Source organism: Orbicella faveolata, unplaced genomic scaffold (assembly GCF_042242905.1).
Source record: "Orbicella faveolata isolate gen_17 unplaced genomic scaffold, um_ofav_v1 contig_2, whole genome shotgun sequence".
NCBI lineage: Eukaryota > Metazoa > Cnidaria > Anthozoa > Scleractinia > Merulinidae > Orbicella > Orbicella faveolata.
In genome coordinates, this window is record NW_028301547.1 from 23,139,420 (window position 1) to 23,162,500 (window position 23,081).

At 41.1% G+C, this 23,081-nt stretch overlaps 2 protein-coding genes across 3 annotated transcripts in view; both read left to right on the plus strand.

Annotated features, from left to right (window-relative positions):
• The first annotated feature begins 205 nt into the window (after positions 1-205).
• On the plus strand, positions 206-8,672 carry LOC149112520 (placenta-specific gene 8 protein-like). The gene is made up of 4 exons (XM_089290394.1): positions 206-361; positions 4,328-4,624; positions 5,727-5,866; positions 7,166-8,672. Exons 2-4 carry the CDS (start codon positions 4,345-4,347, stop codon positions 7,262-7,264), a joined length of 519 nt encoding a protein of 172 aa, XP_089146520.1. The 5' UTR covers positions 206-361; positions 4,328-4,344; the 3' UTR covers positions 7,265-8,672.
• Positions 8,673-11,909: 3,237 nt separating this feature from the next.
• Positions 11,910-23,081, plus strand: part of LOC149112521 (placenta-specific gene 8 protein-like) — an 11,725-nt gene continuing 553 nt past the window's right edge. The window contains exons 1-4 of one of the 2 annotated variants that reach the window (XM_089290404.1): positions 12,090-12,206; positions 15,659-15,955; positions 17,078-17,217; positions 18,516-19,983. In XM_089290404.1, coding sequence (XP_089146530.1) covers positions 15,676-15,955; positions 17,078-17,217; positions 18,516-18,614 — 519 coding nt within the window. In that variant the 5' untranslated portion in view covers positions 12,090-12,206; positions 15,659-15,675 and the 3' untranslated portion in view covers positions 18,615-19,983. Of the gene's footprint in view, positions 12,207-15,658; positions 15,956-17,077; positions 17,218-18,515; positions 19,984-23,081 lie in introns of those variants that run through there. The other variant, XM_089290405.1, reaches the window with a different exon arrangement.

Below are 23,081 nucleotides of genomic sequence, written 5' to 3' on the forward strand. Positions count from 1 at the left end.
AGTTTGCAGCCGTACAACACTTGTTTCCAGCTCTTTTCCTTTTCCTTACCACATTTGCTCCTGACAAGTTGCTCTAACCTACATACATTAGAATTTTTTCGTTCTTTCCCAACATTTCGACCGCCAGCTTGAAAGCTCGAGGGCTATTAAGCCTCGCTTGCATGCAACTTTCGGTTTTTTTCCTAGAATCGGTGACCGAAGCGGAAACACCTTCTGGCATATATCTGGGTTTCACTTATCATTCTATCCTTTCCCGTCTCTGCACTCGGGGAGTGTAATCACCGTTCTCGAATATCACAGCTGTACAGCTGAACGTTCTTTTCCTATTGTCTTCCTCAGTCTGATCTTCGCCGATCAGAAGGTAAGCAACAATTGAAATATTATATTAATCATATTGCACTCCTTTGCATGCGGTGGTACACTTCTGGCCTTTTGGCGGCCTTGGTAAAGAAAGGCGGCGCTTTCTCGCCTTGCAATTTTCTGTTCTTTCGTCGATTGAAAGCCTCAATTTAAACATGTTTAGCAATCCACAGGATAATTCCCGGGGATAATTCAATGAAACATCATTCTTTATTTTAGATTTTAAATCGAAAACTCAAACCAGATACTTTCTTTCTTCACTGCTGTTCGCCAACTTTTAGACGCCGACTTGTAATGTTAAGCCTCGATTAGATTCAGTCATCCGTTTCTTTCGGTTGGGTGTTCCTTTTCTTAGACTCTTCTTTGGATTGGTGCTTGCAATGTGAAACTCTTATAAACTAATACCAAAAGGTAACTGCAACATACATTTACTAGGGTAATTAACTGGATTTTGAACCGTTGCTACATATTTTCATGGAATATTTATGTATTTCGCGTGATCATAACTTGCATATTTTCCGGGCTTGGATCGAAATCTGATGCCACTCTTTGGTCGAGCGAACAAAGAAACTTCTACTGTTTCGCAGATCAGTTATCATTTTGGGTCCTTGCAGTTGAAGACTCCACTGTGTGGACCACTTTTTTCCATATGGAGACTATTTAAGAATTGGTTCATGCTTAGCGTGCGTATATCGAGTTATGGATGCGCGCGGGAAGTTTGGAGAGCACGAAAGAAGCGCAAGAGTTGCTCGAGACGAGACAAACTAACTTCCGAGTTAGGATTTAAAGTTGGAGTTTCGAGTTGGATTTTCGAGTTGGATCTTCGAGTTAGGATTTCAAGTTGGAGTTTCGAGTTAGGATTTCGAGTTGGAGTTTCGAGTTAGGATTTCAAGTTGGAGTTCCGAGTTAGGATTTTGAGCTGGATTTTCGAGTAAGGATGTAGAGTCGGTTTTCTCGAGATGGTTACTAGTAATCCAGCTACAACGAATCGGCTAGTTTGTCCGTAAACCGTCTCGTAGATTTCCAGTCCAATGCAGCCACAAAAGAATTCCTGTAGGGGTGAGGTTAGTGTTTTGCCTTTTTATTGCCCGTAAACAGCTACATTTGAATCGCGTGGTGCCAGAACAACCAAAAGGAGGAATAAACCTATACAGAGGGTGGTAAAGGAGGGGTATAGATCACGTTTCACGGAAAATAAAGCAGCCCTTTCACAATTCACGAAAAATACAACATTGGCATTTCACGCTTCACGGAAAATAAAAGAAAACGTTTTGGAAAATCATGGTTCACGGCGACTATGAAAATCACGATTTACGAGGAAAAAATTAGCCATTTCACATTTCACGGGGAAAAAAAAGGCCGATCACGAGTCACGAATATACCCTTTACCACCCTCTATACATCGAGCTCGAGAAACATAAGCTCGATCAGATAGCTGCAAGAAACAAAAGAATGTTTCTGGACAAACCTATAGCTTTCTCGAAGTAAAGCTACGGCGTCTCAGAAGAAAACCGTACAAGGACAAATAATATATAATATCCGTGATAAGAATCTACCACCATACTTGCAAACAGTTCTAATTACAGCCGGCCCGGCGTCACAATGTAGAATGTAAGTAAGCGAAATTTTCACGGTAAATGTCATATTTTGTCCCTCGAATGCAAACATATTAAAAACATATCTTGCAATATAAATGAGCCTAAAAAAGGCATAAACACATGGCAAATTACAGGGGTATCAAACTCGACGACACGAAAGGCAGATAAGAGCGGAAATCATGCAGACCTATGACCTCTAAAAATTTTGCTATAGCACGGTCTTCCGGTTCAACTCTATTTAAATTCCTCCGGCTTCTTATAACACAACATGAAGTGCCGTTCACAAACACGAGTGAAGCAACAAAAGGGTCGAGTGACCGAACACAGAACGGCAAATGTACGAATGTCACGAACCGTAGGAGTCGTGTAGGCTTGTCAACCCCATTTTACACTGATGTCCCTGATTAGCCATCGAGTGCCTAGAAATCTAGGGAAAATGCCGTCAAGAAACACGAAATAACGAGGTCGACCTTCAAACAAATAAGGATCGAAAAGTACACTACGCCATTGGCTAGCTCTATCATGACCAATAGGAGTCGTGTTTGGCCTGTCAACCATTTAAATCATCAAACCACTGAAAATTTATTGGAAATCCCGCCAAAAAATCCTTACTCCAAAATCCAACTCCAAAATCCAACTTGAAAATCCAACTCGAAATCCAACTCGAAATCCTAACTCGGTAAATAGACAACTCGCTCGAGACGACAGCCGAGTGCGTCTCTAGCTTCTTGAGTGCCCTCCAAACTTCCCAAGTGCATCCATAACTCGATATACGCACAGCTAAAAGCATGAACCAATTCTTTTATAACATGCTGACAAAAACTTGGGCGCGAAAACATGTTTTATTTGTGATTGACTACAGAGCTCTAGCAGTGCATGGTGAAGAAAAACAAAGGTCATTAGGATCCTAACACGCTACAATCAGTTGAGCAACGGTTTCTAAAATTGTCAATGAAAAATTCGCTTCTTTGAATTAATTATAATGAAAATGTAGGCAGACAAAGTCAAAAGTACTGGACGAAAATGTAGGCAAAGAAAGTCAAAATACTAACGTTTAAGTAACCATCTTAGCTTGGCAAAAGTCAAAGGCTCGAAGTAGAGTTTGGATTGTTCAGAATAATCTTCACATTGCCGAAACTTAAACAAAAGGAACTTGCACTTAAGTCGACGGAAATTTTGCAGCTAAATTGAAACTGCACACGTCATCGTACGTACGCACGGCCGTGCGTACAGAGGGATTTTGTTCCGTGACTGATATTCCAGTTCAATTAGCTTATTAACTTAAGATTTTTCCCCGAAACGAATTTGTTTTGTTTCAGATTTCCACGAAAGAGAACATGAATTATAGACTGTCCAGGGTGGGGTTAGGGGACGCGTTTGCGTCTTGGTTCACTCTTGTCAGATTGCTGTATGTATGATATCGCCGGACCCCGCGGTAAAATTCATTCATCCAGGGGTTATTTTTATAAGCAAGGAGACGAATTTTACTGTCAAACCAAGTGAAGCGTACCCCTTAAGATTACATTAATGAATTGATTATTTGAATATTGAACCCTTTAGTCGTTTCAAGAATGCAATAATGAATTGCCTATTTGAATATTAAACTCGCTAGTAATTTCAAAAATCAATATTAAATCGATTTTTTTGAACATTGAACCCATTAGCCGCATTCTTGGAACAACTAGTGAATCCAATTTTCCAATAATCACTTCATTATTGCATTCTTGAAACGACTAGCGGGTTCAATATTCAAATAATCAATTCATTAATGTAATCTTGAGGGATGCGCTTCTCTTGGTTTGACTGTAAAGTGACAGTTAAATATATAAATTAAAATTTGCGGCATACTTGCCTGACTTCAAGCATGACGGATGAAAATATTCTTGATAATAATTCTTTTATTTCGAGTGAATTAAAGTCCTTTTTTCCGGCAACGTCAGTCTCGGCTTCATATTTCTTCTCGCCGCTCCCACGAGCAAATGAAAAATAGCAGGCTTGCCTGCACGAAGAACTAAGTTCTCCCGAAACCCCCTTTATCTCTACCTTTATTTTGATTCAATTCAGCGCCCTCGCGCCCCCTTTCTAATAAGCGCTTCCCTGGAGTTTTGATTTTAATAAGCTCCCCTATTCCAACAAGGGCCCCCATTGCGAAAGTGGCATCCAAAAGACATTGACATTAAATAGAATGCTTTCTCATATGAACGAAATATTGAACTGTAAATTGACGACAGCAAATCAGGGGTAATATTTTTGTGATGTTTGTTTGTTCGTGTTACATCTCAAGCTACATTTGCTTTGACCCATTAATGTACCCTGACTAACATGTTCGGTAAAATCAGTCTCTTCTTTTCTTTTTTGCTTAAATTTAGCTAAGCATCCCTGAAACATGTCGGAAATGCCTGTAACGGGATATAATACGGAGGGACCTGGAGAGGGAGGGTCCCCTCCCTATGGCATGCAGCCAGGGTACCCCATGACTCAGCCAGGATATCCTCAGCCAGGGTATCCTCAGCCAGGGTATCCTCAGCCAGTGATGGCCCAGCCAATGGGTCAGCAGCAAACAAACACCACCATTGTTGTGACACAACCGTCTCTAGTTGTGCAACAACAAGGAATGCGTGACTGGAGCACTGGTCTGTGTGGATGCTTTGAAGACTGTTATTCATGTAAGTGAACTGTTCAGCGCATCACTGAAGAACCCACATGTTCGAAACAATTACCTTCTTTACATTCTTTATCTTTATCTTAAAACGAACTCTAACCAATCACAGCAGGGACATCGTGGCTCGAGACTTCAGCCGCGTATACCTGTTCCTGGCGGAGGGAGGGGGGAGGGGGGGAGGGAGGGAACTCCCACATCAAAAGGTCGGGGATGCTCATCATCTCGCTTAGGAGTATAAAATCAAAGATTTTGGTCTCGCTCAGGGTGTTCATGACGAAACACCACTATTTTTAGCTGTCAAGGCATCTTTTAGGGTGCACTGGAAGAAATTAAAATAAAAAAGGCTCTTATTTCCAGTTTTAGGCTCGATATCCGCCGGTCTCTGGAGTCCAGTCTCTGGGGTCCGGTATAGGAGTCCGGTCTAGTGGCGCGGTCTAATTTCCTGAACAGCCGCTGGTAATCGGGCCTATTCTGTTTTAGGTGATCTTTTATCTTTTAAGGTTCAAATTTAGCTTGAACCACACCCAGATTGGTCTCCTTTAGGGGTTTAATTCAAATTTTTCGACGAGCATCCCCGACCTTTTCATCTGGGAGTGCAACTCCCCTCCTGGGTGCCTGTTTTCCAGCTACTGATTAATTGATTGATTGATTGATTGATAACTTTATTTACACACGGTAAAATTTCCTCCAGCACGATTTAAAAGTATAAAATAGCCAAGTCTGCCTAGCTAAACTAACTAATAATTAAAATAGTATTATATATGAGAATAAAAACCTATCATGACACTTAAACTGCTTTTCAAGCATACCGTGTCTCACTCAAAGCTGTAAAGATGTAGATTAACACCTGACAGGGCGGGGGAGGGGGGGGGGGCGGTTGTCATTGGTTTTGAGTCTTTCTATTTTTGAAAACTGCTCTTTCCATGCAACAACAACAGCCTGGAACAGAATTTACCAGAAGTGTATCCTCATAGCCTAAAGGCATGCATATATGCATATGCATACGGGCGTGTGTGTTCTGGAGTAGATTAAGCCACATGCTTGCTATTAGTAAAATCGTAAAGAATGAACCAAAATAATCCACTAATTCCTCGTTCAATTTGCAGGTTGCATGGGAACCTTCTGTGGGTCGTTTTTGCTGTATGACATCTCTTCAAGAATGGGTGAGGGTTGTTGCTTTGCCGCATGTTGTCCTGGAGCTCTGGTTGCACTGAGGATCAAACTCAGGGTGCAGGAAAACATTCAGGTAGGTTTACCGACTTCATATGCAAAGGTTAAGTAGTGTTGCCCCAAGCGCTCCTAGAATAGCGTTACTAATTGCGTCTACCAACGACTTTAATCAGAATTTCTTAAATAAAGTCATTGTTGTTGTGCTTAGTTGTTCGTTCGTTCGTTCGTTCAATCGCATTCCTGGAACAAGTAAGAGGAATAACAGGCAATTTGAACGATTATATTTTGAGATATCTGCACAGCTTAGGAGAACCTATAAACCTATAAGCGGAGCCTCAAAGGCTTTGAGAAAAAGACGCTCACCGAGTTCACGAACATGGAATCACAACTTGTACGTAATGCAGCTCATCCAGTCTTGACGTCAATTTTGACGTCTTTATGCATGAGTTAATGGAAAGATGTTGACGAACGCTGGCCAAAAAGCGAACACTGCAGTCACCAAAGCCCCTTCACAGAATGGACATAGAAGTTTATGGACATTAAAGTCGGTGAAAATCTCCTTAAAGTTGGTCATCCAACTTTATGCCATAGGTTTAAGGGCTTTGAAGCCAACATTTACCCTTTTTGACGAACAGCTGGCATAAATCAAGTTAGCATATAAGAGACTTTAAGCAACCGTTCAAACGTGAGCGAATATCTAATGTAAAGCGCATCTCTAAAAGAGGTAAAGCCAGCGTAAGGCTTCTAAAATAGACCCTTTTACCTAGTACGGCGGCCATTTTGATTTTTATTGATTTGAGAGACATTATGGGATGTTCAGGGGCCAAATCAAATTTTTACAATGACTGTCTAATTTTTCGCGCGCTAATTGACTCATTTTTATCACAAATAAGAGTACAGACGGAAAAAAATTTCATCTATGCAAGTTTTCAAGTTCAACTTTCAGCAGTCAAACAGTCAACTTTTTAACCAGTGAGACTATATGGACTTCTCTAAGTAGCCAATCAAAAAGCGAGAAACGCTATTGACAATGTTGGCGTCATTTTGAGTAAAATTCACTTACCTTTGTTTACGGCAAGTTTACGGCGTCTCAAGTAAGCCCTGCAATTCCTCAGCAGGTGGCAGATTTAATCAGCCGGTGTCAGGTTACAATACAGTACTAGGGTACAGAAATATTTTTTTCATAATCTTTGGTCTTTAAGCACTCTAAATATCATTGAATACTTTGCCATGGTTTGGAATTAAATCTTACCACGAGAAAAGTTTGCAAAAATGTTATGTTTTCAGGTTAACTCCACCTTAAGTTATGTTTCATCTCTTGATTTCACTCTACATTGAACGCCGGCGAACTCGCGTTTTTCTTGTTTATTTCCAGGGCTCCCTGTGCAATGATTTCTGCGTGGTGCAATGGTGCAGTCCCTGTGTGATGTGCCAGCTGCATCGTGAGCTGAACTTTGTTGGCCAGAGGTGTTGATTCTGTGATCCAGTCTCGTGGAGACTAACGTTTTTTAGTTACGATGCATTGGAACTTTTTGTAGCAAGTTAGTCCAAGTTGACTGACTGATAGATAAGACTAGAGTCAGTTGTAGAAACAGTTTTGTTAGTCGAATGCGTTTATGTTAATTTTGGAGTGTAGGGTAGTTTCTGAAATCGTGTGAATTGTGCCACTGATGTCATCAAAACAATAAGTTGCAAACTTTCAGTCAAACTGAAAACACCCGAAAATTGTTTGTTTTTCTTCTTTGGTATCGGCAGACACAATTTATATAATGAGTCAAAGTATTCTCGCATTTGATTGGTTCTTAGCTATGACCAACTGGACGACAGACGGATAGATACTGTCCCTGAGCATTTGTTTTTGTTCCTTTAGAATCCATGTTGCCGTGCGTCTGTTCAGTAATAGATCCCAGAAGACGTCAAAATGTGGTAAGAACATCAGTGACACACTCGGCTTTCACCTCGTGCGCCTTTTTTGTTGTTCTTACAACAGTTTGACGTCATCAGTGATCAACTGATTACTGAACAGACGCACGGCAACATAGAATCTATGGAGAGAACTGTGATGTACACAGAAGAAAAATCAATATGAAGTTGATGCAACTTATGCCAGGTTTTGTGACTATCAGTAAACTGTTCACAAAGTTCAGCATGGTACAGATTTGGTGACACATGCATGGTACTGTTTGTCACGATAAGGACAATTCATAGGACAATTACAGCTTGCATGCAATATATTAAGAAACACTCAAGCTATATGACAATAGCAGAGAGATTCCTAGAGCAGTATACAGTAAGTATACAGTAAAGGTAAAGACAGCCCACGTAGTGCAATGACTGTGCGAAAGGTTCACAACAAAACGAGGGGGGACGGGTGAGATGGGCTGTTTCTTCATTGCCAGGCCGAGGAGGCCCTTTCTTCAGCTTAACAGGGTCTCCATGCGGCTTGGAAAACACGTGGAATTTGGACAAAGACGGGAGCAGCGAGAAAAGGAACTCGGCTCAAAGTAGTATAGAGTGTAGTAACTATGTTTGAAGATACGCGGCTTGAGGACAAAGGCTATTGCACTTGTGCTCTTTAGGCATGAGATCCCATGAAAAAGGTTTCCGAAAATTGAAAACTTTTTTGAATCCACACTAAAAACTTAAGTCAGGTGTCGTCTGGTCATATCCACATTCCACGATAGTCCTTCTCTCATCTTCCCTGCCCTAATAATGACGCATGGTTACTATTCATTATACTAGGTTATTCATGATACCGGGTGCTAGACTTTATTCAAGTGAGTGAAGTATTACACGTTCTTGACGATAAACCTGGTTTATATGAGTACACTGTAAAAGTTGTGTTTTTTTAAGTAGAAGTCATTAAAATCTGCATGAAAGAACATTGTTTTGGATGAGTTATGAAAGCTGACAGTTTATGCCTGGGTGTTCTCTGAACTCATACAGCGTAAAATGTGGTATCTTCTACGGAAGGCCTAAGAGCGTCACGCAACGCTTCTCACCGCACCACTTTGCAGTCTTGATCAATGTTGTCAGGGTTTTCGACTCCATCTTGACGGGTAGGCAAAGTTGTCAGAAATTACAGTATTTGTATCAGAATCCGATGGCAAATAATTTTTTCAAAAACTGAATTTTACAAAATTTGTGGATCGCAACGTTAAAATATCAGGTACAAGATTGTATTCAGCAAGTTCAAAGATGTAGCTTGGCAAGACGACGCTCAGCCGGTTCTCTAATTTTCAGTACATTTGTCTGTATATTTGGCTGGGTAGTCGCGGTTCGCGGGAAAAAATTATAGACATATCAAAACTCAACTGTAGTGGGCGTCTTCCAGCCCAGCTACTTCCTTCAAATTTGGTGAATACAATCTGCTACTTTGTATGGTAAAGTTCCCATCCAATTAATTTCCATACAAATACTGTAATTTCTGACCCCTTTGCCTACCCGGCAAAATGGGGGCGAAAACCGTGATTAGACCTGTGGAGCCTAGTTTAGGAAAATTTGCAAAAGTCCTCTGTAGAATTGCAATTTTGCAGTCGCAAAAAGCTCTAGCTCTGGAAATTTTCATCGAAAATCCGTAATCTAATATTTCCATTTGCGAACTAATTATATATAAGACCTGAACGTTTGGAGATTCGATTGAAATGTTGAATCAATCAGTCAGGTTTATAGATCATTTATTCATCCAGCTTTTTCGGTCCAGATGGCTGTATATTGCATTGGCTTCGTTCTTTTCTTCTTTTTCTTTTTTTTTCCCTGCGTGTTTATGGACCTCGACTACGTCTCGGTCTATACACCTGCAAAGAAAAAGAAGAGTGTTCCAATTTCCAGCCATCTTGACCATGCGCTTGGTCAGTAAACCCTATATATGTTATTTGGCCTGACACGAAGGCATGGTGTCAGCACACTTCGGCCATGCATATATTCAGTACATGTAGGAGCCATAATCGGGGACGGAGACCGTAAGCGCGCGCCATTTCTAGTATTGGGGCTGTCCCTATGATATGGGACAATTTTGCTATTTTTAGAACAAATTGCGCCATCCCGTGCGGCACACGCGCGTACATGCTGCGAGGATTTTTGCGGATGTGGCGCGGGGAAATGGCGTCCGAAATTCCCGAAATGTTTGATGCTTTTGGCCCACAACTCAATACATTCATGTCTGTTGGAATTTTGCTTCAATATTTTCGTCGTAAGCTGCTCCAGTTTGAGTGAAGTAAGACAGCGTCGACTTACGTTATGTGCCACTTTATCAATTATGATATCACTGACCAAGTTGTGTTCCGCTGCTTCTTTTACAAGAGCTCCACATTACTCCACTCTAAGTTTCACATATGTTGAAGATTAACAGCTTTTCCAAAACACAGCAAAAAGCTAGTTGGATATATTTGGATATAGCAACGTTTCAGGACTTCAAAGTTTCCCTCCTCTTGCCACACGCTTGCGAGGATTTCACCAGAGTCTATCTCGACCGAACCGTAAAAAAAAATAATTGCAAGTTTGAGTTTCGAATGAATTGTAAGCAACGCTTGATGTTTTATCAAGGCCTAATAAGTGACAATAAAGTTTATGTCTGTAGATGCTGCTCAGTTTTGTTTGTGTAAAAATCCAATAAATTGACTGTTATCGATGAATAAGAGCGCCCGCCGATGCGTGTTTTGTACAGTCAGTAAAACTGACATGACAAATTGGACTTCCCACTTTCGTGTGAAAACGTACATCGAACTCATGTATCTCTAGTTTTTAAATATGTTTAAGGTTGATAAGTGTTTGAGAACATATTAAAAGCTTAGCTGAAAATATGTGAATACAGCGGAAATAATCAGCTTTCTTTAATCATCCCGAATAGTCACGGTACTCGAATAAAGATTTCGATTTTGTTGGTAGAGTTATCAAAACTCCTTGTCTATTTTATTTTCGCAGTGTAAAATTTCACTATGTTAAAGATACACACATGATGTTAGTAGCCTTTTGGCGTTGGTGAAACTTGTTGCAGCATCTCGGCACAAAAGACAACGAAAGAAATCTTTGTTACGATTTGCTGACAATTGAAAACACCGACTCGGACTTGAAAGTGCACGCGCTGCACTCTTGCACTATGCAAATGAGCTACTTGTATGCGTCCGACTTTCCTTTCAAAACCTTTTGCAAACACGCCAAACAAACAGAAACAATAAGAAACTATCAAAACAGGGTTTGGTTATGATTACGCATTGTTTGGGAAACTCACAAGTTAACTCGATACCAGAGTAAAGAGTTTTCTTATAGAGCTTTTCTTTATAGAACAAGCGCAAAAGCTTACGCGTACAACTAGCGCAAGCATTCATTCACAGCGCGAAATCGAAGTCATGTTTTCGACCCTGAAAAACTCACCTTGTCCATTGGCTCAACGCATAAAACTACATATAAGAACCCTGGTTCTTATTCCCTGCCTTATTCCCTGCCATCGCTGTGAAAAATCTGCAAGAGAATCTCGCCACTCTCACCATTTGATCAGGCAACGTGACAACATCCACACGAGAGCCCCCGACATGTGCGTGGATCCTCGCGGATATATGACGTCAGAATGGCGCAATTTGTTCTAAAAATAGAAAAATTGTCCCATATCATGGGTGCGCGCGGATCCCAAGACTTACGGTCTCCGTCCCCGATTATGGCTCCTGGTACATGGCGACTTCAAAGCTGTACACCTGGCCGTAGCCACGTAGCCATGCCAAGCCACTCAGTACGAAGTATAGCCTCACAGCGGCCAGTTATCCTTGTTTATTGAGTAGTTTATCCTCCGCGAGGATGAGTAAAGCTTGTTCGTGGCCACATCTTGTCCTGCAGCTCTTGGGGGATTGAGAGTCAAACTAAGGATGCAGGATACATTGAGGTTTGATTATTGGCCTTTAATAGCATGCTTCCAACGTTGTTATTTTTAAATCAGTTCAGTGAAACTGTCATGAATATACACTCCTTCACTTGGATTATTTAATTACGAGTGAATTCGTGGCGCTCGCGCGTCTCTTGGTGGTCAGCGCTCATCCAAGAGGACCTCCCTATTTGACAGAAGCGGAAACACCCTCTGGTATATATCTGGGTTTCACTTGTTCTCCTATCCTTTCCCGTCTCTGCACTCGGGGAGTGTAATCACCGTTCTCGAATATCACAGCTGTACAGCTGAAAGTTCTTTTCCTATTCTCTTCCTCAGTCTTTCTTGCTAACGGTGTTCTCGAGTTTCGAACGTGTCTTTTTCGCGTTCTGGGTTCTTTTCTCTTCAACTGCATACTTTTCTCGACTGCCAGACCCAGGCCATCACTGTGGAACCCACTGTTGCGTGACCCAATCGACAGATTTCGCGACTTCAAGATCTGATTCCATTCCCTGTACTTGATAGATCTAAAACCGATTTCTGAGTCTTCGCCGATCAGAGGGTAAGCAACAATTGAAATATTATATTAATCATATTGCACTCCTTTGCATGCGGTGGTGCACTTCTGGCCTTTTGGCGGCCTTGGTAAAGAAAGACGGCACTTTCTCTCCTTGCAAATTTCTGTTCTTTCGTCGATTGAAAGCCTCAATTTAAACATGTTTAGCAATCCACAGGATGATTCCCGGGGATAATTCAATGAAACATCTTTATTTTAGATTTTAAATTTTCTTTCTTCACTGCTGTTCGCCAACGTTTAGGCCCAGTTCAGACGTCGTGCTTCTGCCGTGCCGAACTAAATTGCAATTAGGTTCGACTGTAGCATAGTAGGAAAACAACTCTGATTCAGACGTCGCGCCAGAGTCGAACCAAATTCAGGATATACTGATGCCTCGTAACAATTGTCCTATTAATTCCCCGTGGGAACGCAATCTCGCCAAAATACGTTAATATAATTTATGAATTTTGTTTAGCGCGGCAGAAGCACGACGTTTGAATCGCTGCCGTGCCAGAGTCGTGTAGCACGGCAGAGCTTGTCAAAGTTAATTGCTTGCTTAACTTAATTAAAAAGTTTGATTCAGACGCCGTGCTTCTGCCGTGCTTTTGTCGAACTTAATTCCTGAATTTAGCTCGGCACGGCAGAAGCACGACGTCTGAACTAGGCCTTAGACGCCGACTTGTAATGTTTAAAGCCTCGATTAAATTCAGTCACTGTTTCTTTCGGTTGGGGGTTCCTTTTCTTTGACGCTTCTTTGGATTAGTGCGTGAAATGTGAAACTCTTATAAACTAATACCAAAAGGTAACTGCAACATACATTTAGTAGGATTATTAACTGGATCTTTTACCGTTTCTACATATTTTCATGCAATATTTATGTATTTCGCGTGATCATAACTTGCATATTTTCTGGGCTTTGATCGAAATTTGGTGACACTCTTTGGTCGAGCGAACAATGAAACCTTTACTGTTTCGCAGATCAGTTATCATTTTAGGTCCTTGCAGTTGAAGACTCCACTGTGTCGACCACTTTTTTCCATACGGAGACTATAAGATCGCACCGCCTTAAAATAATGGTGTTATTGTCTGGGTGGTGTCTGGGTGTTATTAATGCGTCTGGTTAATTAGCAAGTATATTTTGTATTGTATTGTATTGTATTACGTGTTGGAATGTGGCGCTTGTTTTGTCGTGTAATTTATTACTCGGGCTTCCGTAGGAAAGCCCGAGTCATAAAATGCAAGCGTTTTGGTCGCCAAAAGGGGGGTCATTAGCCCGCGTAGCAAGCGTTTCTGTGGGGTTCGGGAGCAAAGAATTACAGCGCGAAAAATGGAGCGAGTAAAAGAGGGGGGGGGGGGGGGGGGGGAGGAGAAGGAAGGAAACGCTTGCAGACAAACCCCTGGATTTTGAAAACCGCCCACGCGCACACTGAGATGTCATGCTGTCATCGGCTGTCATAAATTTATCAATAAAATCTTCAGCCTTCCGTAGCGGAAGTGAACTTTGAACCAAAACAAACTCGTCAAAATATGTCTGAAACAACAAGCGTAACAGTGGGAAGGGAGAAATCTCGATGACTCCGGGCGACCAACGCAGGCTTTGTACTTGCAATTTTCAAAGTTAAATTTGGTAATTTATAATCAAGCTATATTTCTACTCAATCCGTCTAAAAGGAAGGATTGAAAGGGTGAAGGTTTATAATTTAGCACATATCTGCCAGAAAGTTAAAATGTGAGAAGTATTTCAGTCGCGTTTGTAATCCTTGTGCTCGCAAGATTGCTTACTTCCCCTTCCCCACCCCCATCTTTCTTTTCTTCGCTGTCACACCATTTTCCGCGCAGGCAAAACACCGAAAATCACGTTCCTCGGTCTTTCTTTGCTCCCAAACCCCACGGAAACGCTTGCTACGCAGGCTAGGGGGTCATGGTCCCAGGCGTTCCATGCGTAGACCGTGGAAACTGGGGACGAGAAACACGACATTGTTTTCGCTCTTCGTGACAGAATGCGGGGAATAATATATTTACAAAATTTGCAAAAACGTTTATACTGTACAACATAAAAAAAATTTGTGCGTGAAACTTTATTCTGTAATTTCTTTCCCAAAATATATATTTTATTATATTACTAGTAAAAAAAAATTCGGGGAAGAAATCTCTTTTCTGCCATTTTGTTTTTATCGATAATTTATTTTTCTAGATATAAAAAATTTAGGGCGGAGAAGTCTTTGCCCTGTCCAGTTCTCTGTAATAAAAATATAATCTAAATACATATAAAAAATTTAGGGCAAAGAAGTCCTCGCCGTTTCCAGTTCTCTGTAATAAAAATATAACTTGTATACACATAAAAAATTTAGGGCAAATAAGTCCTCGTCATTGCCGACTCTAACCGAGTCAAGTGATTAAAAATACACAATTTTTTAATCCCCTATGCAAAGGTTAAGTAGTGCTCCCCCAAGCGCTCCTAGAATAGCTTTGCTAATTGCGTCTACCAATTTTCAGACCTGTGACTGATTATTGAGTCGAACCAACTGATACTTTTCGCCGAAACGAATTTGTTCTTGTTTCATTTCGGAAAAAGAGAACATGTTTGACTGTTCGGGTCGGGGGTAGGGGACACGTTTACATGACTCGTCGAATGACAGAAATGATGCCACCCCGCAAGTGTTTAGGAATTACTCTGAAACAGTCGAATAATTAAAAAAATATTTAATTTTTATCCTTTGTCGAATTTCTGTCAGGTTCCGTGACTGAAATTCTAGTTCAATTAGCTTATTAACTTAAGATTTTTCCCCGAAACGAATTTGTTTTGTTTCAGATTTCCACGAAAGGGAACATGAATTATGGACTGTCCAGGGTGGGGTTAGGGGACGCGTTTGCGTCTTGGTTCACTCTTGTCAGATTGCTGTATGTATGATATCGCCGGACCCCGCGGTAAAATTCATTCATCCTGGGGTTATTTTTATAAGCAAGGAGAAGAACTTTACTGTCAACCAAGTGAAGCGTACCCCTTAAGATTGAATATTGAACCCTTTAGTCGCTTCACATTTCTTCTTGCTGCTCCCAGGAGCAAATGAAAAACGGCAGGCTCTGCCTGCACGAAGAACTAAGTTCTCCCGAAACTCCCGTTTTCTTTATCTTTATCTTGATTCAATTCAGCGCACTCGCGCCCCCTTTCTAATAAGCGCTTCCCTGGAGTTTTGTTTTTAATAAGCTCCCCTATTCCAACAAGCGCCCCCATTGCGAAAGTGGTATCGAAAAGACATTGACATTAAATAGGATGCTTTCTCGTATGAACGAAATATTGAACTGTAAATTGACGACAGCAAATCAGGGGTAATATTTTTGTGATGTTTGTTTGTTCGTGTTACATCTCAAGCCACAGTTGCTTTGACCCATTAATGTACGCTGACTAACATGTTCGGTAAAATCAGTCTCTTCTTTTCTTTTTTGCTTAAATTTAGCTAAGCATCCTTGAAACATGTCGGAAATGCCTGTAACGGGATATAATACGGAGGGACCTGAAGCGGGAGGGTCCCCTCCCTATGGCATGCAGCCAGGGTACCCCATGACTCAGCCAGGATATCCTCAGCCAGGGTATCCTCAGCCAGGGTATCCTCAGCCAGTGATGGCCCAGCCAATTGGCCAGCAGCAAACAAACACCACTATTGTTGTGACACAACCGTCTCTAGTTGTGCAACAACAACGAATGCGTGACTGGAGCACTGGTCTGTGTGGATGCTTTGAAGACTGTTATTCATGTAAGTGAACTGTTCAGCGCATCACTGAAGAACCCACGTGTTCGAAACAATTACATTCTTTATCGTTATTGAAATCAACAATTAGTTAAAATCCCTCTTAAAACGAACTCTAACCAATCACAGCAGGGACATCGTGACTCGAGACTTCAGCCGCGTATACCTGTTCCTGGCGGAGGGAGGCGGGGGAGGGGGGGGGGGAGGGGAGGGAGGGAACTCCCACATCAAAAGGTCGGGGATGCTCATCATCTCGCTTAGGGGTATAAAATCAAAGATTTTGATCTCGCTCAGGGTGTTCATGACGAAACACCACTATTTTTAGCTGTCAAGGCATCTTTTAGGGTGCACTGGAAGAAATTAAAATAAAAAAGGCTCTTATTTCCATTTTTAGGCTCGATATCCGCCGGTCTCTGGAGTCCAGTCTCTGGAGTCCGGTGTATGGAGTCCGGTCTAATGGCGCGGTCTAATTGCCTGAACAGCCGCTGGTAATCGGGCCTATTCTGTTTTAGGTGATCTTTTATCTTTTAAGGTTGAAATTTAGCTTGAACCACACCCAGATTTGTCTCCTTTAGGGGTTTGATTCAAATTTTTCGACGAGCATCCCCGACCTTTTCATCTGGGAGTGCAAATCCCCTCCTGGGTGCCTGTTTTCCAGCTACTGATTGATTGATTGATTGACAACTTTATTTACACACGGTAAAATTTCCTCCAGCACGATTTTAAAGTATAAAATAGCCAAGTCTGCCTAGCTAAACTAACTAATAATTAAAATAGTATTATATATGAGAATAAAAACCTATCATGACACTTAAACTGCTTTTCAAGCATACCGTGTCTCACTCGAAGCTGTAAAGATGTAGATTAACACCTGACAGGGCGGGGGAGGAGGGGGGCGGTTGCCATTGGTTTTGAGTCTTTCTATTTTTGAAAACTGCTCTTTCCATGCAACAACAACAGCCTGGAACAGAATTTACCAGAAGTGTATCCTCATAGCCTAAAGGCATACATATATGCATATGCATACGGGCGTGTGTGTTCTGGAGTAGATTAAGCCACATGCTTGCTATTAGTAAAATCGTAAAGAATAAACCAAAATAATCCACTAATTCCTCGTTCAATTTGCAGGTTGCATGGGAACCTTCTGTGGGTCATGTTTGCTGTATGACATCTCTTCAAGAATGGGTGAGGGTTGTTGCTTTGCCGCATGTTGTCCTGGAGCTCTGGTTGCACTGAGGATCAAACTCAGGGTGCAGGAAAACATTCAGGTAGGTTTACCGACTTCATATGCAAAGGTTAAGTAGTGTTGCCCCAAGCGCTCCTAGAATAGCTTTGCTAATTGCGTCTACAAACGACTTTAATCAGAATTTCTTAAATAAAGTCATTGTTGTTGTGCTTAGTTGTTCGTTCGTTCGTTCGTTCAATCGCATTCCTGGAACAAGTAAGAGGAATAACAGGCAATTTGAACGATTATATTTTGAGATATCTGCACAGCTTAGGAGAACCTATAAACCTATAAGCGGAGCCTCAAAGGCTTTGAGGAAAGGACGCTCACCGAGTTCACGGACATGGAATTACAACTTGTACGAAATGCAGCTTATCCAGTCTTGACGTTAATTTTGACGTCTTCATGCATGAATTAATGGAAAGATGTTGACGAACGCTGGCCAAAAAGCGAACACTGCAGTCACCAAAGCCCCTTCACAGAATGGACATAGAAGTTTATGGACATTAAAGTCGGTGAAAATCTCCTTAAAGTTGGTCATCCAACTTTATGCCATAGGTTTAAGGGCTTTGAAGCCAACATTTACCCTTTTTGACGAACAGCTGGCATAAATCAAGTTAGCGTATAAGAGACTTTAAGCAACCGTTCAAACGTGAGCGAATATCTAATGTAAAGCTCATCTCTAAAAGAGGTAAAGCCAGCGTAAGGCTGCTAAAATAGACCCTTTTACCGAGTACGGCGGCCATTTTGATTTTTATTGATTTGAGAGACATTATGGGATGTTCAGGGGCCAAATTAAATTTTTACAACGACTGTCTAATTTTTCGCGCGCTAATTGGCTCATTTTTATCACAAATAAGAGTACAGACGGAAAAAAATTTCATTTATGCAAGCTTTCAAGTTCAACTTTCGCAGTCAAACTGTCAACTTTTTAACCAGTGAGACTTTATGGACTTCTCTAAGTAGCCAATCAAAAAGCGAGAAACGCTATTGACAATGTTGGCGTCATTTTGAGTAAAATTCACTTATCTTTGTTTACGGCAAGTTTACGACGTCTCAAGTAAGCCCTGCAATTCCCTAGCAGGTGGCAGATTTAATCAGCCGGTGTCAGGTTACAATACAGTACTAGGGTACAAAAATATTTTTTTCATAATCTTTGGTCTTTAAGCACTCTAAATATCATTGAATACTTTGCCATGGTTTGGAATTAAATCTTACCACGAGAAAAGTTTGCAAAAATGTTATGTTTTTAGGTTAACCCCACCTTAAGTTATGTTTCATCTCTTGATTTCACTCTACACTGAACGCCGGCGAACTCGCGTTTTTCTTGTTTATTTCCAGGGCTCCCTGTGCAATGATTTCTGCGTGGTGCAATGGTGCGGTTCCTGTGTGATGTGCCAGCTGCATCGTGAGCTGAACTTTGTTCGCCAGAGGCGTTGATTCTGTGATCCAGTCTCGTGGAGACTAACGTTTTTTAGTTACGATGCATTGGAACTTTTTATAGCAAGTTAGTCCAAGTTGACTGACTGATAGATAAGACTAGAGTCAGTTGTAGAAACAGTTTTGTTAGTCGAATGCGTTTATGTTAATTTTGTAGTGTAGGGTAGTTTCTGAAATCGTGTGAATTGTGCCACTGATGTCATCAAAGCAATAAGTTGCAAACTTTCAGTCAAACTGAAAACACCCGAAAATTGTTTGTTTTTCTTCTTTGGTATCGGCAGACACAATTTATATAATGAGTCAAAGTATTCTCGCATTTGATTGGTTCTTAGCTATGACCAACTGGAGGACAGACGGATAGATACTGTCACTGAGCATTTGTTTTTGTTCCTTTAGAATCCATGTTGCCGTGCGTCTGTTCAGTAATAGATCCCAGAAGACGTCAAAATGTGGTAAGAACATCAGTGACACACTCGGCTTCCACCTCGTGCGCCTTTTTTACTGTTCTTACAACATTTTGACGTCATTAGTGATCAACTGATTATTGAACAGACGCACGGCATCATGGAATCTTTGGAGAGAACTGTGATGTACATAGAAGAAAAATCAATATGAAGTTGATGCACCTTATCCCAGGTTTTGTGACTATCAGTAAACTATTCACAAAGTTCAGTATGGAACAGATTTGGTGACACATGCATGGTACTATTTCTCACGATAAGGACAATTCATAGGACGATTACAGCTTGCATGCAATGTATTAAGAAACGCCAAGCTATATGACAATGGCCGAGAGATTCGTAGAGCATGTTCAAGTATACAGCAAAGGTAAAGATAGTCCACGTAGTGCAATGAGTGTGCCATTGCCTCAATGTTTCCCTCAACTTCGTCTCGGGAAACATTGAGATTCCCTGTAATCAAAATTCACTGTTCCCCAAGGGAACAGTCATTAAGTGATTTGTTATATGGCAAAACAAAACAAAAGCAAATTTTGAAAAACGTGCGGAAATTCCAGCGACGACATCAGGCCACCTTCAACTGCACACTCTGATCATTTGCAACAGCGGTCAACATTTCGGGGGTAACAGTCAACTGTTTCCCGTTTGACGTCATAGTTTTCGCAGTGTTGCCCGCTCATGGCATTTGGCAGGAAACAGTTTCATTGTCAGATGTCATGTGACCATGAACTAGCCAATGAATGGGCGCGCTGTAGCGGGAAAAACGCCAGCTATATAACAAAATAGGTTATTGATGATTCTGGAGGTTAGTTATGTTCAAGTGAGTGAATTATTACACGGTCTGGTTTATATGAGTATACTCTAAAAGTTGTGTTTTTTAAGTAGAAGTCATTAAAATCTGCATGATAGAACATTATTTTGGATGAGTTGAGAAAGCTGACGGTTTAGGCGCGGATGTTCTCTGAACTCATACAGCGTAAAATGTGGTTTCTTCTACGGATGGCCTAAGAGCGTCACGCAGCGCTCCTCACCACACCACTTTGCAGTCGTCATCAGACTTTGTGTGTCACGGTTTTCGACTCCATCTTGACGGGTAGGCAAAGTTGTCAGAAATTACAGTATTTGTATGGGAATCCGATGACAAATAACTTTTTCAAAAATTGAATTTTACAAAATTTGTGGATCGCAACGTTAAAATACCAGGTAGAAGATTGTATTCACCAAGTTCGAGGATGTAGCTTGGCGGGAAGACGCTCAGCTATTTCTCTAATTTTCGGTACATTTGTCTGTATATTTGGCTGGGTAGACGCGGTTCGCGGGAAAAAATTATAGAAAAATTAAAAATCAACTGTAGTGAGCGTCTTCTAGCCCGGCTACGTCCTTCAAATTTGGTGAATACAATCTGCTACCCAGTATGGTAAAGTTCCCATCCAATTAATTTCCATACAAATACTGTAATTTCTGACCCCTTTGCCAGTACCCAGCAAAAGGGGGACGAAAACCGTGATTAGACCTGTGGAGCCTAGTTTAGGAAAATTCGCAAAAGTCCTCTGTAGAATTGCAATTTTGCAGTCGCAAAAAGCCCTAGCTCTGGAAATTTTCATCGAAAATCCCTAATCTAATATCTCCATTTGCGAACTAATTATATATAAGACCTGAACGCTTGGAGATTCGATTGAAATGTTGAATCAATCCGTCACGCGCGACTTGTAACTTGGTCTAACATGCTATTGCACCCAGGGAGCTAACCGGTACAACTTTGACGTTTCTCGACTATTCGACATCAGTAGAGGCGCTGAGATCGAAGAGAAACAGGAACCCAAATAGGAAAAACCGAAAAGCGCATCAGATACCAGATCCGAAAACCCGCTCGTAGTTTTGACGAAAACAAAAAACCAAATGCTAAAAACGGGAAAATCCGCAAACCGCGATGAACGACAAGACCGAAAAACCAATCTTAATAATAGCTAGAACCGCAAAACCGAAAATCCCAACGCCCCCCTCTATGACAAATTCTGCAGTGAAGAGCTTCGAGTGCTGAGTAATGAGATTCGAAATACTCGACGAATTCTCAAATGATCAAACTCTCCATATGATTTTTTACAGAAAGGAAACGGTTAGGAAAACTCTGCGTTTTGGTCAATGTAAATTTTAAATAAGAAAAAGTAAAATGACAGAAATAAAACCACAGGGAAAAAAATAAGAAAGTAAAAATAATTATCGTTTCCCTTACGTGAAAAGGGCCGTTACCAGGCCATTACGGGGGGCATTAGAAACGGTTGAATGACCGAGACACTCTTCAGATTTAGTGATCTGAATCCCATTCCTTGTCGGAATAGCTGTGCAACGTTTGTAGATCAGAAGGTAAGAAAAGGTTCGCATATTGATATTAAGTATTACATTGTAGTCCTTTGCATGCTATCGTCCACTTTTAATCACATGGCGTGGGAAAGAAAGAAGGCACTTTCTCCGCTTCCAAGTTTCTGTTTTTTCGTCGTTCAATTGAAAGCCTTTCAGAATCATATTTAGCAATCTGCAGTATTCAAGAATTCATCATGATAATTGGGATCTTAAAACGAAAACTGAAACAACTATTAATCTTCCTCCCGCTAAGGGAGTTCAATCCTGAGCTATACTGACAAGCATCAGTTAAGTTTTAGATGCTACCTTTTAGGGACTCGACTAAAATTTGCTTCGTTTTAGATTCTTCGTCGGATTGTTCAGCGTGTCTCAACCCCATCATGCCAAACGAGAAACTCTTTTACTTTAGCATTCGGTTACGTTTGAGTCTGAGTTTTAGAACCCACATAAAAAAGGAAACCGCTAGCATATAGTTATTAGTCGAGTGTAATTAACTAGATATTGTACCTTCCTTCAAATTTTCATGTAATATTCCTGTTCTTCGCGTGGTCAGGAGCATATTTTCCAGGCTGGATGGACATTTGATAGTTATTGATTGACATTCACACTTTGCATTCAGGGCCGTCACTGCCACAAAACAATTATGACTGAGGCAATGTCCATGGTTAAATTCTCTCGATAGGTATTTAGCAGTGTTTTACTATCCCCGTTCAAAAAAAAAAATACAATAAAAACGAAAACAATGCTTGAGGCAAGTACCTCGGCCTGCCTCAAATTGGCGTCGGCCCTGGTATTCATGTATCCCTATGCGGGGTCATCTAATAAGCAAGTGTCGGTAGACTGAAGGAAATGATCTCTGGATTATATGCCGCCTCGCAAAACGCCAGGAATAACTGTAAAAGAGTCAAGTGATTGGAAATTGCCTAATGGTGAATTTCGCTTTAAGAGTCGTGTCTGGTTCACTCGCTCAATCCTCTTCATGCCTTTGGGAAAATAAGGCCTGAAGCCGTGATTGATTATCGGCTGAATTTGCTGAGAATTGTCGCGTAAACGATTTTGATTTTGCTTCATTTCTAGGAAAGAGAACATAATCAGAGATTACATTTTTAATTATTGGTAACTTTATTTATACACGGTAACAATTCCTTAAGCACAATTTAAAAGTAAAATCAGCTGTTCCGGGTGGGGTGAGGAATGCGTCTGCATGATGCTTTTAAGATCTCGCCAAACCCCCAGGTAAAATGATTCATTCTGGGGTTATTTAGCCTCTACCAGATTTGTACATCTCAAACCACAATTATGGACGGACCATTATTTTTTTTGAGGGGGGTGGGTGGGCAATTAATACCAAAAACAACTTCCTGCACAGCAAAAGCGACTGAAAAAAAACAAACAAACAAACAAAAAATCCTGCAAAGGGAGCCATGGGGGAAATATCGGTCAGGTGCTTTCTTTCAGGTCCTGTTTTTTTATGTTTAAAAAGTTCTTCCACAACCTATTGACCACCAAAAGCATCATGCGCAACCTAAAGGTAAGAATAAAATTTCATGCCCCAGAAAATTGCCCAAGCCCCCCCCCCCCCTCCTCCCTCAAAAAAGAATATTCTGTCCTATATGGTGACCGACATGGTAAGCACTATCCTTCTGTT

Coding starts and splice junctions, on each gene's coding strand:
- LOC149112520 (XM_089290394.1), top strand. CDS start 4,345: ATGTCGGAAATGCCTGTAACGGGATATAATACGGAGGGACCTGGAGAG. Junction 4,625..5,726: donor CTTTGAAGACTGTTATTCAT/GTAAGTGAACTG, acceptor TTCAATTTGCAG/GTTGCATGGGAACCTTCTGT. Junction 5,867..7,165: donor GGGTGCAGGAAAACATTCAG/GTAGGTTTACCG, acceptor GTTTATTTCCAG/GGCTCCCTGTGCAATGATTT.